Consider the following 17,143-nt stretch of genomic DNA (forward strand, 5'->3'; position numbering starts at 1 on the left):
CCTTATTTGCCTACCGTCTGTAAGCTGTTAGTGTCTTAACGTCCGTTCCACAGGTGCATGTTCATTAATTGTTTATGGTTCATTGAACAAGCATGGGAAACTGTTTAAACCCTTTACAATGAAGATCTGTGAAGTTATTTGGATTTTTACAAATTATCTTTGAAAGGCAGTATGCCTGTATTTCGAACGTACTTAAATTGGCCCTAGATGAAAGGTGCACTGCATGAGCATAAGGGAGCCAAAGATTAAACCAGTGGTCTTGGCGATGCTGATACAACGCCACCAGATGGCGCCAGAGTAAAAGCACACTGATCAGGGGTGAACAACTTCTGGCTGTCCTCGAGGGCTGCATTCTTGATGGTTTTTGATTTTCCCTTAACTGATCACTTAAAATCACTGATTCCCCAGGGTGTGTACTAACTGTCAACGGTGTGTGCAGTGCACACATTTGCCCCCCCAGAGTTAAAGCAGTCTAAAATGATCAAAATGTTTATAAAATGATTTGGTTAGTGATTTACATTTCTCTGACATGTTCATATATTCAGTAGGTTTGTATAGAGGGGATTTACCAATAGATCAAAGTAATGAAAAATGTTGAATGTAAGATTTAAACCAACCTGAAACATTTATTTCAATTATCACAAGAAAACTAGCCATCATGATCACATAACAGCCCTATCAAATTAAGTGGGCTGAGTTGTGACGCAGCCCACTTAAACAGGCTATCTTCTCATTGGTTCATAAATGGCTCCACCTATTCTACAGCTCTTGCAAACTGTATATATATATACTTGTCACTGTACAGTACCCTACATCAAAACAGGGTAATTAAAAGAGCTTTTTGAAGCATAATCCATTCCAAATGGTTGTCCAGGTCAAACCTAGCTCGCATCACTGCAGCAAGACAATTGAGGGAACTCAGCAAAAAGTGGAAGCTAATATCTTATTACTTGGGGCTGAAAATGTAGGGAAATCAGGTAAGAATGTGTTTTTGTCTTTGTGTTTAATATGCACCTTGCAATGTTCACACATGTATTTTCAACAGTTAACGAGTTATCATGTGCTTTGCCATCCTTCACTCAACGGGCATTCACTGTGAAGCATGAGTAGGAATCTGGAGTATCTGATCTGACGGAAGGCCTATCTACCAATTGCGTATTAGGGAATTTATTTTCAGTGACAATCTACACTCAAAGTTTGTACAAGCCATTAAAATATATTTTGATTAAACTGTACACAACTTTTTGTATTTTCCAGCGCTCACCGTCAGATTTATTACCAGAAGATTTATTGGCGAATACGGTGATATAGGTAAGCCGGCCAAATGAGTACATACATATTGTGCGTAATGCTGACTATTTAACACATTATGATGTTTTTGATTTAATTAATATATTTCTCCGTCAGAATCAATTTACAGTCACATTGACACAGTTGACGGGAGGGAAATATCCTTCAACATATGGGACTCGCTCTACCCACAGGTAAACACTCTTGGACTACCCAAATGTCGCCATTCATCATTACGCATTTGCCATTGGCAAATGTTTGTTATCTAGCCATAGTGACCACTCATATGTCATGTTTTTATGTGTTTTTAGGACAGTGCAATAACTGAGTCGATAAGTGAGAAACAGCTTCAATGGGCAGACGGCGTGATACTGGTATACAGCATATGCGACCGCTCCAGCTTCGAGGTAGTGCGTCAACAAGTGCAGCGCATCCGCCATGCCAGTAGGAAGATGTCTGCAACAGCGCCCATCATCATTGTTGGAAACAAACGCGATTTGCAGCACCGACGGACAGTCTCAAGTGAGGAGGGCCGACTCCTTGCTCTCTCGGAAGACTGCGTATTTTTCGAGATATCCGCAGCTGAAACATACCACGGTGTTTTGCTGGTGTTCCATGGACTGATAGATCTTATCAAAGAGTCGAGAGCTCTGCGGAAAGGTGCCGCGGGTATTAAAAGTATAGTGAGAAGCATGTCAGCTGTATTCGGGAAGAAACGTGCAGAGTAATCTACCACAGGATAGTCTACATTATGCGCAATGGGATTTGGATAGTCAGAACATGTCGTAGGTATGCTACGCGGTTGGCCAATGCAGACTTGGAGGCGCAATTGAGAAAAATGGTCTATGGCAGGTTGTAGTCCAACAGCAGGTGCGTTCTAACAACTTCAACAGGTTTTGATAGGGAACTTCATTGGGACGGTTTTCAGAAAGGAGAAATTGGTTATCTTGTAGAGTTACACAAAAGTTTGAATTGCAGATGGAAGCAATCAATCAATAATTTATTCTACTTTTTGAAGTTGAAAAGTAGGTATACAGTACTGTAGATAAACTGTATGAGAAATCATGTGCGGTTCCATCCTTCACTCAATAGGTATTCAATGTGAAGCATGAGCAGGAATCTGGAGTAGCTGACATCTGACAATACTGTTGATCTGATGGAAGTCCTACCCATTGTCAATTGTTAGGGAATTTATTTTCAGTGACAATGTACACTCGAAGTTTGTAAAATGTTGAAGGCTTGATGTGTGTATAATCAGCAATGCAAAACAGCAAACAATTGCATTTCAGTATTATACTTTATCTGAAAACGAACGTTAAACTTAGGAATTCTATGTTACAAGTTCTAGCAGACTTGATGCTTATATGTGCTGTGCACACGTTTGTTTGAGAATTGTAAATAATTGAATATATTGAAATGTGGATAAAAGTATTTCATTTCTGTGTAATAAATCTTGGGGAAAAGTTATGTTGTAATTTTAATGTTTATACAATGCATGAAACCGGAATGGGTTAATCTGGGAAAGTACATGTATGAGCTGAATACTGTACTGTAGATGGGGAAATTAAACTTTATTTCACTCTTCATAACCTCAATACATTTCACATCAGCAATACAAATGTTATTTATTTCTTGAATACAACCAATGTTATGTTGATGTATACTGTCGGACAATCTAAACGTGTCATGTATTATATGTTTTGAAATATTAAATGTTATGACATTGTAATAAAGACACATTTTCTACTGTCTATTCGATGCTCATTCCTCAACACATTCAACTTCCTTTCATCATCCATATTTAGGCCAATCATCCAGACTTTACCTTTAATCATGACAAGCTTTGTTTCTCACGGCTACTTTGGGAAACAGAAAACAGAATATGACATCAGGTTAGCACGTCATATAAGAATAGTTAGGTCTAATATATAATGGGGTACAAGGTGTATAATGTCACATGATGCTCAGTTAGGAAACCAAAACAAATTTGGGTTGGCGTCTGTACATGAAGTAGAGCGCCTGAATCTTTCAATCACATACATTGACACATTTTGTATTACAATGGATTTATCACAGATTATGTCTGCTGAACTATGGTCCTCTAATGTGTACCCACAAACTAAAATCAACTAATAAGTCTTACACCTGGGCCTTCAAAGGGGGCCCATTTCTAGGACACTGGTGACTTCTTAGTGATCTGTGGCCTCCACCGCGGGTATTTCGGCCTCTTCTATATCGGCCTTTTCTGAGTGCCCAGGGTTCAGGTACTGCAGAATGGGGTCTAGGAGGACCTCGACAGCCCAGGAGCGGCGACGCACGGCGCTGGTGTCCAACTCCTCCAGGTTGTCCTGCATCTGGCTGCCCTGGAGGCCATTGTGTGTGTTGTCCGGGGTTAGCCGGGGGGCTGGGGCGTTGCCTCCACTGGATGAGCTCCTGTGGGAGCGGATTGACAGGCTTTTGCATCTGAGTGGGCTGCCGTCTCCTTCGTCAGAATAATACTCAGTGGTCTCCACCTCAGGCACAACAGCACTGGACGAGCTCCTGCGGAAGCGGGGAGACAAGCTCTGGCGTCTGGGTGTGCTCTCATCTCTTAACTGTGCATTCTTCTCTGTGGTCTCCACCTCGGGTATTACGGTCTCGTCTGAGGATGGTTCAGAGCTCAGGTACTGGAGGATGGAACCTAGGAGGACCTCGGCAGCCGAGGAGGGGCGACGCACGGTGCTTGTAGAAGGGAGCTCCAGGGGGTCCAGTTCCAGAGAGAGAGGCCGGTCATCTGGCTTCTGGCTGCCCCGACGAGAGAGAGACTGGTATCCCGGGTTACCAGCACTTGATGAGCTTCTGTGGGAGCCAGCAGACAGGCTGTTGCGTCTGAATGGGCTCACGTCTCTTGCATCTGAGTAGTACTCAGTGCTCTCCCCCTCGAGTGCAATGGCCTCATCTGAGACTTTCTCAGGACTCTGGTCCTCAGTGGTCTCCACCTCGGGTGCAACGGCACTGTACGAGCTCCAGCGGGAGCGAGCAGATAGGCTCTTGCGTCTTGGTGGGCTCCTGTCTCTGGCTTCTGTTTGGTTCTCGGTGGTCTCCACCTTGGGTATAATGGTCTCGTCTGAGAGTGGCTCAGAGCTCAGGTACTGGAGGATGGGGCCAAGGAGGACCTCGGCAGCTAAGGATCGGCCGCGCAAAGCACTGGTAGAAGAGATGTCCAGGATGTCGAACTCCACAGAGAGAGGCTGGTCATTCCTCATCTGGCTGTCCTGGCGGACGTTGGATGGGTTGCCAGCCCTTGATGAGCTTCTGCGGGATTGGACAGACAGGCTCTTGCATCTGGGTGGGCTCTCGTCTCTGACTTCTGTGTTCTCGGTGGACTCCACCTCGGGTACAACAGGCTCCTCTAAGGGTGGCTCAGAGCTAATGTACTGGAGGATGGAACCTAGAAGGACCTCAGCAGCAGAGGAGGAGCGACGCACGGTGCTGGTAGAAAGAAGCTCTAGGGGGTCCAGCTCCAGAGAGAGAGGCTGGTCATCTGGCTTCTGGTTGCCCCGGCGAGAGAGAGGCTGATCATCCGAGTTGCCAGCACTTGATGAGCTTTTGCGGGAGTGGGCAGATAGGCTCTTGTGTCTGGAAGGGCTCTCGTCTCTTGCATCTGAGTAGTACTCAGTGCTCTCCACCTCAAGTGCAATGACCTCATCTGAGACTTCCTCAGGTCTCAGGCCCTCAGATGTCTCCACCTCGGGTGCAACAGCCCTGTACGAGCTCCGACGGGACCGGGCAGACAGGCTCTTGCGTCTGGGTGGGCTCATGTCTCTTGTGTCTGAGTAGTACTCAATGCCCACCTCAAGTGTAATGGCCTCATCTGAGCCTTGCTCAGGGCTCAGGTCCTCAGTGGTCTCCACCACAGGTGCAACGGCACTGGACAAGCTCCAGTGGGAGCTGGAAGACAGGCTCTTGCGTCTGGGTAGGCTCTCGTCTCTGGCTTTAATTTGGTTCTCGGTGGACTCCACCTCGGGTACAACGGGCTCGTCTGAGGATGGCTCAGAGTTAATGTACTGGAGGATAGAACCTACGAGGACCTCGGCAGCCGAGGAGGGGCGACACACGATGCTGGTAGAAGGAAGCTCTAGGGGGTCCAGCTCCAGAGAGAGAGGTTGGTCGTCCTGCTCCTGGCTGCCCCGGCGAGAGAGAGGCTGGTCATCCGAGTTGCCAGCACTTGATGAGCTTTTGCGGGAGTGGGCAGATAGGCTCTTGTGTCTGGGTGGGCTCTCGTCTCTGGTTTCTGTGTGGTTCTCGGTGGTCTCCACCTCGGGTATAATGGACTCGTCTGAGGGTGGCTCAGAGCTCAGGTACTGAAGGATGGAACCTAGGAGGACCTCGGCAGCCGAGGAGGGGCGACGCACGGTGCTTATAGAAGGGAGCTCCAGGGGGTCCAGCTCCAGAGAGAGAGGTTGGTCGTCTGGCTTCTGGCTGCCCCGACGAGAGAGAGACTGGTATCCCAGGTTACCAGCACTTGATGAGCTTCTGTTGGAGCCAGCAGACAGGCTCTTGTGTCTGGAAGGGCTCACGTCTCTTGCATCTGAGTAGTACTCAGTGCTCTCCACCTCAAGTGCAATGACCTCATCTGAGACTTCCTCAGGTCTCAGGCCCTCAGATGTCTCCACCTCGGGTGCAACAGCCCTGTACGAGCTCCGACGGGACCGGGCAGACAGGCTCTTGCGTCTGGGTGGGCTCATGTCTCTTGTGTCTGAGTAGTACTCAATGCCCACCTCAAGTATAATGGCCTCATCTGAGCCTTGCTCAGGGCTCAGGTCCTCAGTGGTCTCCACCACAGGTGCAACGGCAGTGGACAAGCTCCAGTGGGAGCTGGAAGACAGGCTCTTGCGTCTGGGTAGGCTCTCGTCTTTGGCTTTAATGTGGTTCTCGGTGGTCTCCACCTCGGGTACAACGGGCTCGTCTGAGGATGGCTCAGAGTTAATGTATTGGAGGATAGAACCTACGAGGACCTCGGCAGCCGAGGAAGGGCGACACACGATGCTGGTAGAAGGAAGCTCTAGGGGGTCCAGCTCCAGAGAGAGAGGTTGGTCGTCAGGTTTCTGGCTGCTCCGGCGAGAGAGAGGCTGGTCATCCGAGTTGTCAGCACTTGATGAGCTTTTGCGGGAGTGGGCAGATAGGCTCTTGTGTCTGGGTGGGCTCTCGTCTCTGGTTTCTGTGTGGTTCTCGGTGGTCTCCACCTCGGGTATAATGGTCTCGTCTGAGGGTGGCTCAGAGCTCAGGTACTGGAGGATGGAACCTAGGAGGACCTCGGCAGCCGAGGAGGGGCGACGCACGGTGCTTGTAGAAGGGAGCTCCAGGGGGTCCAGTTCCAGAGAGAGAGGCCGGTCGTCTGGCTTCTGGCTGCCCCGACGAGAGAGAGACTGGTATCCCGGGTTACCAGCACTTGATGAGCTTCTGTTGGAGCCAGCAGACAGGCTCTTGTGTCTGGAAGGGCTCACGTCTCTTGCATCTGAGTAGTACTCAGTGCTCTCCACCTCAAGTGCAATGACCTCATCTGAGACTTCCTCAGGTCTCAGGCCCTCAGATGTCTCCACCTCGGGTGCAACAGCCCTGTACGAGCTCCGACGGGACCGGGCAGACAGGCTCTTGCGTCTGGGTGGGCTCATGTCTCTTGTGTCTGAGTAGTACTCAATGCCCACCTCAAGTGTAATGGCCTCATCTGAGCCTTGCTCAGGGCTCAGGTCCTCAGTGGTCTCCACCACAGGTGCAACGGCAGTGGACAAGCTCCAGTGGGAGCTGGAAGACAGGCTCTTGCGTCTGGGTAGGCTCTCGTCTCTGGCTTTAATGTGGTTCTCGGTGGTCTCCACCTCGGGTACAACGGGCTCGTCTGAGGATGGCTCAGAGTTAATGTACTGGAGGACAGAACCTACGAGGACCTCGGCAGCCGAGGAGGGGCGACACACGATGCTGGTAGAAGGAAGCTCTAGGGGGTCCAGCTCCAGAGAGAGAGGTTGGTCGTCCTGCTTCTGGCTGCCCCGGCGAGAGAAAGACTGGTCATCCGGGATGCCAGCACTTGATGAGCTTCTTTGGGAGCGGGCAGACAGGCTCTTGTGTCTGGGTAGGCTCTCGTCTCTTGTGTCTGGATGGAACTTGGTGGTCTCCACCTCAGGTATAACAGTCTCATCTGACAGTTGCCCAGGGCTCAGGTACTGAATGATGGGGGCTAAGAGGAACTCGATGGCTGAGGAGCGGCGACACACAGTGCTGTCCAGCTCCACAAAGAGAGGCTGGTCTTCCTGCTTTTGGCTGCCCCGGCGAGAGAGAGGCTGGTCGTCAGGCTTCTGGCTGCCCTGGCGAGAAAGAGGCTGGTCATCAGGCTTCTGGCTGCCCTGGCGAGAGAGAGACTGGTCATCGTCGTTGGCTGGGTTGGCAGGGGCTGGGCTGGGGACTGGGCTGGGGTCTGGGGGATTGATGCCGCTGGATGAGCCCCTGCGTACTGAAGAGCGACAACACACAGCGATGGTGGAAGGGAGATCCAGGTTCTTGAGCTCCAGAGAGAGAGTCTGGTCATCCTGCTTCTGGCTGCCACAGCTGCCGTTTGGCGATTTGGCTGAGGCTGGACTGGGGGCACTAGTTGAGCCCGTTTGGGAGAGGGTATACGAGCTCTTGCGTTTGTGTGGGAGGCCGTCCATGGCCTTGAGAAAGAGGCTACTGGCAGAACTGCGGTGAGTGGTGTCAGAGGACATGGATTCCTGCTGGTTGAGGAAGTCCTCCACATCCTGATCACTTGGCTGCTGGAGCTGAGACAGAGACAGAGATAGAGAGAGAAAGAGAGACAGAGAAAGAAAGAGAAACAGAGAGAGAAAGAGAGACAGAGAAAGAAAGAGAGACAGAGAGACAGAGAAAGAGAGAGAGAGAGAGAAAGCGACCGAGATAAAAGGTGGGGGTACACAGGGGATTAAGACTGTGGGGAATATACATACAGAGAGACATATAAGGGCAAATAAAAGAGAGATTAGACGAGGGTAGTTGATACAATGAGGAAGGTTAAATAACCTAGTAAGGAAGGGTGCAACTAAAATCTAGAATGCTCACCATGTTGTAGAGAGGGGTGCTGTTGACCAGCAGCTGCAGTAGGATCTTGCCCAGCTCCTGCAGGTCGGCCACCACAAGCTGCACCTGAGCAGGCAGTCCCAGCAGCTGATTGATGGGTTCCAGTTCAGCCAGGACCCGGACCTGGGCCTTCAGCTGGTCCAGGACCAGCCTCCTCATGGCCTCCAGACGCAACACCTGGGACACGTAGAACAGCTGCAGCATCTGGAGCACAGACCCCACCACCTCCAGCAGCCTGCTCAGGCCTATCTGATGATACAATGATAAGGCACTTAGCTGAAGACTTACATGAATTGAATCAGTCTTTGGGGAAATTGTTGAAGGACCCTTTAAAGCAATTTCTCGCCACTATTTGTGAAGTTGAAAAAACAAACATGACAAACTGACAGTTACTGAAGAACTATTCATTAACCCATAAAAAACAAACAATGTCCATCCACTGCAAAGAGGATGTCATCTGACCTGGAGGACACTTGAATATGACCACAAATGCCTCATTCTTTATACGTCTGTTCTCTTCTGTATTATAAGATCCGACATATCCCATCACTTTGCTCGATGTGGGCGCGAAAAAATGCCTGGCAGCGTATCTTGTTAACCCGCAGCAGTAATATGGAACTAAACTCAGCAAAACGTCCCTTTTTCTGGACCCTGTCTTTCAAAGATAATTCGTAAAAATCCAAATATCTTCACAGATCTTCATTGTAAAGGGTTTAAACACTGTTTCCCATGCTTGTTCAATGAACCATAACCATTAATGAACATGCACCTGTGGAACGGTCGTTAAGACACTAACAGCTTACAGACGGTAGGCATTTAAGGTCACAGTTATGAAAACTTAGGACACTAAAGAGGCCTTTCTACTGATTCTGAAAAACACCAAAAGAAAGATGCCCAGAGTCCCTGCTCATCTGCATGAACGTGCCTTAGGCATGCTGCAAGGAGGCATGAGGACTGCAGATCCGTACTGTGAGACACCCAAGACAGCGCTACAGGAAGACAGGACGGGCAGCTGATCATCCTCGCAGTGGCAGACCACGTGTGACAACAGCTGCACAGGATTGGTACATCCGAACATCACACCTGTGGGACAGGTACAGGATGGCAACAACAACTTTCCGAGTTACACCAGGAATGTACAATCCCTCCATCAGTGCTCAGACTGTCCGCATTAGGCGGAGAGAGGCTTGACCGAGGGCTTGTAGGCCTGTTGTAAGGTAGGACCTCACCAGACATCACCGGCAACAACCGCGCCTATGGGCACAAACACATGGTCGGATTCGCGTTTATCGCCGAAGGAATGAGTGTTACACCGAGGCCTGTACTCTGGAGCGGGATTGATTTGGAGGTTGAGGGTCCGTCATGGTCTGGGGCGGGGTTTCACAGCATCATCGGACTGAGCTTGTTGTCATTGCAAGCAATCTCAACGCTGTGCATTACAGGGAAGACATCCTCCTCCCTCATGTGGTACCCTTCCTGCAGGCCCATCCTGACATGGCCCTCCAGCATGACAATGCCACCAGCCATACTGCTCGTTCTGTGTGATTTCCTGCAAGACAGGAATGTCAGTGTTCTGCCACGGCCAGCGAAGAGCCCGGATCTCAAGATCCGGGAACTTGCCTGAGGACTTGCAGGTGCCTTGGTGGAAGAGTGGGGTAACACCTCACAGCAAGAACTGGCAAATCTGGTGCAGTCCATGAGGAGGAGATGCACAGCAGTACTTAATGCAGCTGGTGGCCACACCAGATACTGACTGTTAATTTTGAGTTTGACCCCCCTTTGTTCAGAGACACATTATTCCATTTCTGTTAGTCACATGTCTGTGGAACTTGTTCAGTTTATGTCTCAGTTGTTGAATCTTGTTATGTTCATACACATGTTAAGTTTGCTGAAAATAAGTTGACAGTGAGGGGACGTTTCTTTTTTAGCTGAGTTTAGAAGCAGATCAAATCACACCATCCTCCAGGCTTTTACATGTGAGCTTGTGGTGTGGATCAACAGCTTCAGGATAGGCAAACACGTTTTACCAAGTCTCTAGAACTAGGCCAAAAGTCCCACAGTTTTGGTGGGGGAGACAAAAAGAGGGGGAAGAGGTATTTGGGTCAGCTAAGTGACACGCTATCCCCTTCTGTTCCTGCTGTGTGAAACCAAACCAAGGATTCTGGTGATGGGGCAGGAAACTGGCCCAAAGTAGCCTGGGGACAGACTCAGGGCAAATGTAACAATGCAGCATGGTACCCGCTGCCAAGTTTCATCGATGTAGGACATCTGAGGACACCACACACACATGTTTCTATCCCAGTGCCTCAGTCTCTATGGGAGAGTGTGCAGGAGCATTAATGAGGGTGTTTGTCTGATGAGGCCGACCCTCATTGGTGGGCTTTCAGCACCAGCCTATTCTCCTCTCTCTCCAGCCAGCAGCCTGCAGCAGCAGTTAGGGTCATTTAGCACCAATTACCCCTGAACCAAATTCTGGGGAAAATGGGGACTCAGGTTGTTCCTTCACAGCACATTACAAGAGGTTCAAGCAAAGAGACTGCTGGAAACCCTATAGTTGTAAGGTTGTTTTTGTTATTTCAAATTGCTTTGACACTTTACTAAACTGTAAAATTCTAATCCTTACAAATGTGATGTGGTTTATTACAATGTGCTGTAAAAAAGAGAAAGAAAGGAAAGAAACATAATCTCTCGATGAAAGTTCATTCAACAGTTCCTAGTGTTACTGTTATTATATGTTTCTATTCAGTAACCACTTTGGCAGCTTCACTATAAACCCAATTTGAGTTCAGAGAACCGTAAACCTAAAAATGAATGTATTATAAAACAATCCATTGAAATTCTAGTAGTTATTCTTCTCAATGTTCATCCTCTTTCCTAAAAGCCTTGAGGTGACCAATATAGTGACCCTGTTATTGAAAATATCCCCCAATTTCAACTGACCTAAGCCCAGTTTGAGCTTCATAAAACAACAAGCCTCACAATGAATTCATTTCTAAACATGCCACCATACTGTTTTTTGTTAGTTTCCACAACTCTTGCTTTCAGAGAGCTGTGTATGTTTACAGTCTGTGTCTTATCGGTCCATCAAAGTCTTGCCCCCCAGCCCTCGGATCCCCTCATCGCTCTGTGTGTTTGTCTGTCTGAGCGTGTGCTGCAGGGGCAGTGGTAGGCTCAAAACCTCACGTAGGCCAAATCCCACAGGGACCATTCTTGGGACAGGAGGTAGCTTAGTGGTTAGAGCGTTGGGCCAGTAACAGAAAGGTTTCTGGATCGAATCCCTGAGCTGACAAGGTAAAAATCTGTCTTTCTCCCAATGAACAAGGCAGATAACCCACTGTTCCCTTGTAGGCTGTCATTGTACATAGGAATTTCTTCTTAACTGACTTGCCTTGTCACTTGTCTCATAATCTCTCTGTCCCTTTCTTCTGTCCTAAGCCATAGAGTCTGCTATAGCCCCAGGAGATTTGAGTCTGGTACATCTTAATGATGGTTCTATGTGCTCAGAACTCTGTGCCTGGGTAAGGGTAATACTGAGCCCCAGCCCTCTGCCCATGTAGACAGGAAATGCAGGGAGTGCCCTAGAGCCTTCACAGAGAGCACTGACCATGTCTCTGGGCACGTAGCCTGCTTCTATTTCCCCCGAACCCAATAAAGGCAGACAGAGACAGCAGAGGATGTTGTGATGGCTAGACAGCCTCCCGAGGGACCTAGCATCAAGTGATTACAGAGGTCAACAAAGAGCAGCTGAGCTGCTGCCTGAAAATGTTCTGTTTAATTCATCCATTTAAAGTTATTCTGTTGTTTTGCTTTTTTATTATTACCTTGTTATTATCATTATGTTACACTTTTAGTATAAATGATTATATTGTCTGAATGTTAGACTATTTTAACGGTACATCTAAATGTCTTTAATACCTTGTTTATTTTGTGCTGTACCCTGATTGAGTAAGGAGGAGGCGGTGTAGTTTATCATGATGGATGAGAGGTCTGACAGATATGAGGAACAGATGGGTGTGTGGAGGAAAACGAGAAGGAAGAGAAAGGTGTAAAAAACACAGGAGAGTGAGACACGGAGGGTGGCTAAGGATGGGTGGTTCAGATGAATGAGAGTGGAGAGTGTGAGAAAGGACGAAGAGGAGAAAGCAGATTGACCTGGACTAGGACATGATAAGTGTAAAGCAAGAGGCCTGTAGTTGAGACTACAGGGGACGAAAGCAGACAAAGGTTTGTTTTAGGGACACAGCCATAGAGAGGGTTCTAGGTGATTCTCACCCTGTCGGTAGCGTCCTGTAGCATCCCCATGGCCTGCTCCAGCCTGTTTCTGAGCTTCAGCAGGCGGTGGTACAGCTGCAGGCTCAGACAGAGCAGGAGGCCTCGGAACCGCGTCCACAACCCAGGCTCATCCTCCCCATCTTCATCCTCATACTGCTGTGTCCTCCTCTCCCACTCTAGGCCTGGGGAACACACAGAGGCAAGTCAAAGTATAAATATGGCGTGGTCAACTCAACAGCAAGATGTAGATGTGTCTTTGTTGCCAAAACTTGCCCTCGTAACTGTAGTGTCCAATATTCGAAGCTGACTGGACATAGCCATATAGACAGAGCGAGGTATTAGTACTTCCCACCGGGCACACACTGGTTGAATCAACGTTGTTTACACGTCATTTCAATGAAATGACGAATGTGGAGTAGATGTTGAATTGACGTCTGTGCCCAATGGGTTACTAGTAGTTGGTTGTATTTGCACGGTAGGCTATGTGTCATTTCTTTCACACAGACAACACAACTCCTATCACCCCTTCCAAACACCTCTTCCCACACACACCGAGCGTCATCAGCGTGACACACTGTCTGATCAACACAGTCTACGCACTCTACAATTACACACCATCATCTAAAAACATGCTTGATTGTTTACAAGTTAATGAATGATGAAATAAAATTGAATTTCCAAGCATACTTTATATTTCAAGTGAGGATATGAGTCAGTATGATTTGATAATGTACTGCAATGTTACCAAGACAACAGTGCATCACATCAATCTGGTTTTCATGTTGATTTGATCTCCTTTACAGACAGCAGGATATCAATTCTACTCTATTTTAATGAGTTATTTATTATATTTTTCCTATGATTAAAATATTTACAAAACAAAATAATATAAATAGTTGACAATACATTTTATTCTCAAATCTGTTATTATGGATATCATTGTGTATTAGAACAGCCTCAAAGCAAATTAGCAGGGACATTATCAAACACTTGAAGAGTATTACCGCCCCCCTGTGGTAAAGTTCAGAAAGCAGCAATAGGATGACCATGCAGATTGTGGTGTACACTGTATACTGCAATCTGACTTTAGACCAAAGACCTCATAAAGCATTCATGAATACACTTCAGCGGAAAGACAGCCTCCCAATCCACCATTCGGCAAAGACTGTGTAAAGTGCACTAGCCCCTCCACTACCCTCCACCCAAACTCACGCAGTGTAGCCGTCAGAGGCATGTACTTGGCCATGGCCTCCTCTGAGCGTGTGAGGATGTCGTCCAGGCCCGAGGTGGCCATCTGACCCAGCTGTGACTCCTGCAGAGCTAGGAGGTAGTACCAGGTGGCATCGGTCAGCTTGTCCCAGCGCCCCTGTATCCCGTCCAGCTCATCATTCACACGCAGCTGCACGTCATCCAGGGTCAGGAAAAAGGCATCCTTCAGGCTACCCAATACCTGTGGGGAGGATGGGGGGGTGGAGGAGAGGAGGGTTGTAGGGAATAGGGTGATAAGAAGTAGCATGGTGTTAAGATAAGGAAAGAAATGAAAGATAGCGAGTGAAGAAAAAGGGGGAGGTGGGAGTGGTAGAATAGTTGTAGATGATAAGGCAGAAAGAAAGGGACAGAGGCAGTTTGTAATTTAGAAAAAGGGAGAAATAGTCAGTCAGAGCAATAGTAGGATATTATAAATGGAATCCATCCAACATGATTAATGGTCAGTAGCAGTATCCTTCCACATAGTCTAACACCATGCAAACTTAATGTCAATGTCAACTATTGAAACTCTGGTAATGCATCTAATAGACTATAAAGTGGTGTGAAAGGTCCATTAATGCTGGAACAAACAGAATGTGTCTACGATAACAGACCAGTCAGTCAGGCTCACACACTGCATCATCACCCATGGGGCCAGGCAGAACAGACACAGAGAGAGGAGACACCCACCTCCTCTGTAGACTGGTGCAGGACGGGAAAGTTCTTTTCCAGCTGGTCCAAGCCCATACAAGCATAGTTATTGACGACCTCAACTGCAATATGGAGGAGGGAAGCAATGGTGAGGGATGAGAACCAAAAGCTATTTGGTTGCAGCGATGGCATCCATGTTAAAGTTATTTACATTTGACATTTTATATTTGATGGCAGATGAGAGTTATAAGGCAATAGGGTAGAATAAATCAGTAGAGTTTTCAGTATTCAGTGGACTCACTCTGGGGCTCCAGACTAAGTAGGAGAGGGGTGGCACGGAGAATGGCAACCTGGGACACATTACGCACCCCAATCTCAGCCACGCCCCCCACCACACCCAGGAGCGGGTAACGGCCCTTTACATCCGTGTAAACTGAAACAACAGATTTTAGGGCGGAGTCGAAGAGAGGCAGACTAGCCACCCGTTGCACGACGTTGGCCTGGAGAAAGAAGGACAATTTACTCCCTTGAAATCAAGCGTTTAACCCCTGGTTATTGTTTTTAGATATTTTCCAGCTCACCTCAATGTGATGATTATTTGTGTACGACATGTCCTTTTCACCAATCCTGTAAAACAGAATATGCAGAAAGAGTGAATTACCTTAGTGACTGTCAGGCAAACACCTCATAGGGAAACAGGGGGCAAAGCAGAATACCCCAAGTGCTCTTTCCCACATCTGTTTCATAATGACTTCCTTATCTTGAATCTAACATCCCGCTTACATGGTAATGTCAGCTGCTAGGGTGCCACAATGATAACAGCTGTTCTATGCTCCTAGCATGGAAATCTAGTTATCCCTTCAATGGGCGCTGACCATACCCAAGGAGGATGACAGTGAACAATGGGAGTCATGAAAGGGAATGAACTGTTCAGAAGTGCTGTAATGAAGAAACAATTTCAAACCATTCTGTAATTAATTTAAGCAACAATAAGGAACTCAATAAATATTGACATAAACCAGAGGTCATCCATCCTTACATCAAGGTTTTAGTATGATCCAATATTAAGCCACAGTCTAGTGGCATTGACCAGAAACATAAACACAGAAAGCAGGTCTGCTCAGACTATCAAATTTAAAGGAAAATATTGAAAGACAAGACAATTATATGCTTGGAATAAGATCAAGTAAGCAGAGCTTTCGATAGAATTACTGTCAATGATATATATAAAAACTATATGCCAACATAGGCTACCACTAACACCTTGTTGTAGCCCAGGCTAATGACTCCCTCTGCCTCAAGATTGACCAACTAGGTAGCCTCGCCTAGGCAAATAAGGAAACATTTCTTGAAGGCTGATAAAAATGATGGAATAACATTCTTACCTCAGAAAAGTGTAGTTTTAAAGATTTGAAGTATAAAATGAAATTTAACAAACTCTTCTCCAAGTTTTATTGCAGGTCTGGCTTGCACAACTTTCAATTCGGCCTATCAACTCCCGAGCTTTCAGAGCCGTTTAGCACCAAATAAGTATCACTGCTGAAGTACGCAGGTTATGACATCTTTGCAATTTGGAAAGGATGCGCATGTGATCAAACTGCGAATCACAGTTTTGCTCTCAGCAATTAGAGGAGCATAGCAAATTGACAGATACGATGCTTCTGCATTGATATTTCATGCATTAGGCTTTACTCCACCACAAAAGCAGCCTCTGGATGTATTTTTTTGTTGTTGCTTGTTTATAGCCTTGTACAGTTTGTTAAGTGCCATCTTGTTATTCTTCTTGTTCTGTGGTGGAATGTCTACAACAGTCACGATAACAGCTGAAAACTCCCTCTGGAGGTAGACATTATGTGAAGGGTCAGCATTTGAACATCAGGTATTCCAAGATGGCTGAACAGGATTCTAAAGCCTGAGCGATAAGTCTAAATTAAAGCCTAGGTCTACTACTTAGCCCTTCAAAAACTGTACTAGAAACGTAATGTTGAAGTAGGGGATTTTAATGTCCTATCCCTTGCAACAGTCACTGAATAAATACATTTAACATGCATAAGTGATTTGATTTCCAAAGCATCATTGGAAACACCATACACCGGTTCAACCAGAAAATATAAATAGGCCTACAGGCACAAGATTGAGTCAACATTCTATGACTACTGAAATTATTTAGAGATGAAGTTGCTCAAGTGCTTAAGAGAGCTTGACCTTGACATAGTAGATGATGTTACCACTTTTTGAAAGATTTTAAAAGTATCTGAAAGCTTACTACAAACTTATTAGTTGTCTAGGTAGACTAATACATTGATTAGTGTCTAGCTAAACATGGCCAACTATAGCTATGCCGCTTAACTCCAAGACTTAGTGGTGCTGGTAGGTAGGCTAACATAACATGGGCTCCTGAGTGGCGCAGTGGTCTAAGGTGCTCCATATCAGTGCTTGAGGTGTCACTACAGACACCTCGGTTCGATTCCAGGCTGTATCACAACCAGCTGTGATTGGGAGTCCCATTGGGCAGTGCACAGTTGGCCCAGTTTGTCTGGGTTTGGCTGGTGTAGGCCGTCATTGTAAATAAGAATTTGTT

At 47.0% G+C, this 17,143-nt stretch overlaps 1 protein-coding gene across 1 annotated transcript; it reads left to right on the forward strand.

Moving 5' to 3' along the window:
- The first annotated feature begins 788 nt into the window (after window positions 1–788).
- zgc:171704 (Ras-related and estrogen-regulated growth inhibitor-like protein) lies at window positions 789–3,041 on the forward strand. The gene is made up of 4 exons (XM_055904183.1): window positions 789–977; window positions 1,258–1,311; window positions 1,408–1,484; window positions 1,602–3,041. Exons 1-4 carry the CDS (start codon window positions 863–865, stop codon window positions 2,016–2,018), a joined length of 663 nt encoding a protein of 220 aa, XP_055760158.1. The 5' UTR covers window positions 789–862; the 3' UTR covers window positions 2,019–3,041.
- The last annotated feature ends 14,102 nt before the right edge of the window (window positions 3,042–17,143 follow it).

This window comes from Salvelinus fontinalis, chromosome 38, assembly GCF_029448725.1.
Source record: "Salvelinus fontinalis isolate EN_2023a chromosome 38, ASM2944872v1, whole genome shotgun sequence".
Taxonomy (NCBI): Eukaryota; Metazoa; Chordata; class Actinopteri; order Salmoniformes; family Salmonidae; genus Salvelinus; species Salvelinus fontinalis.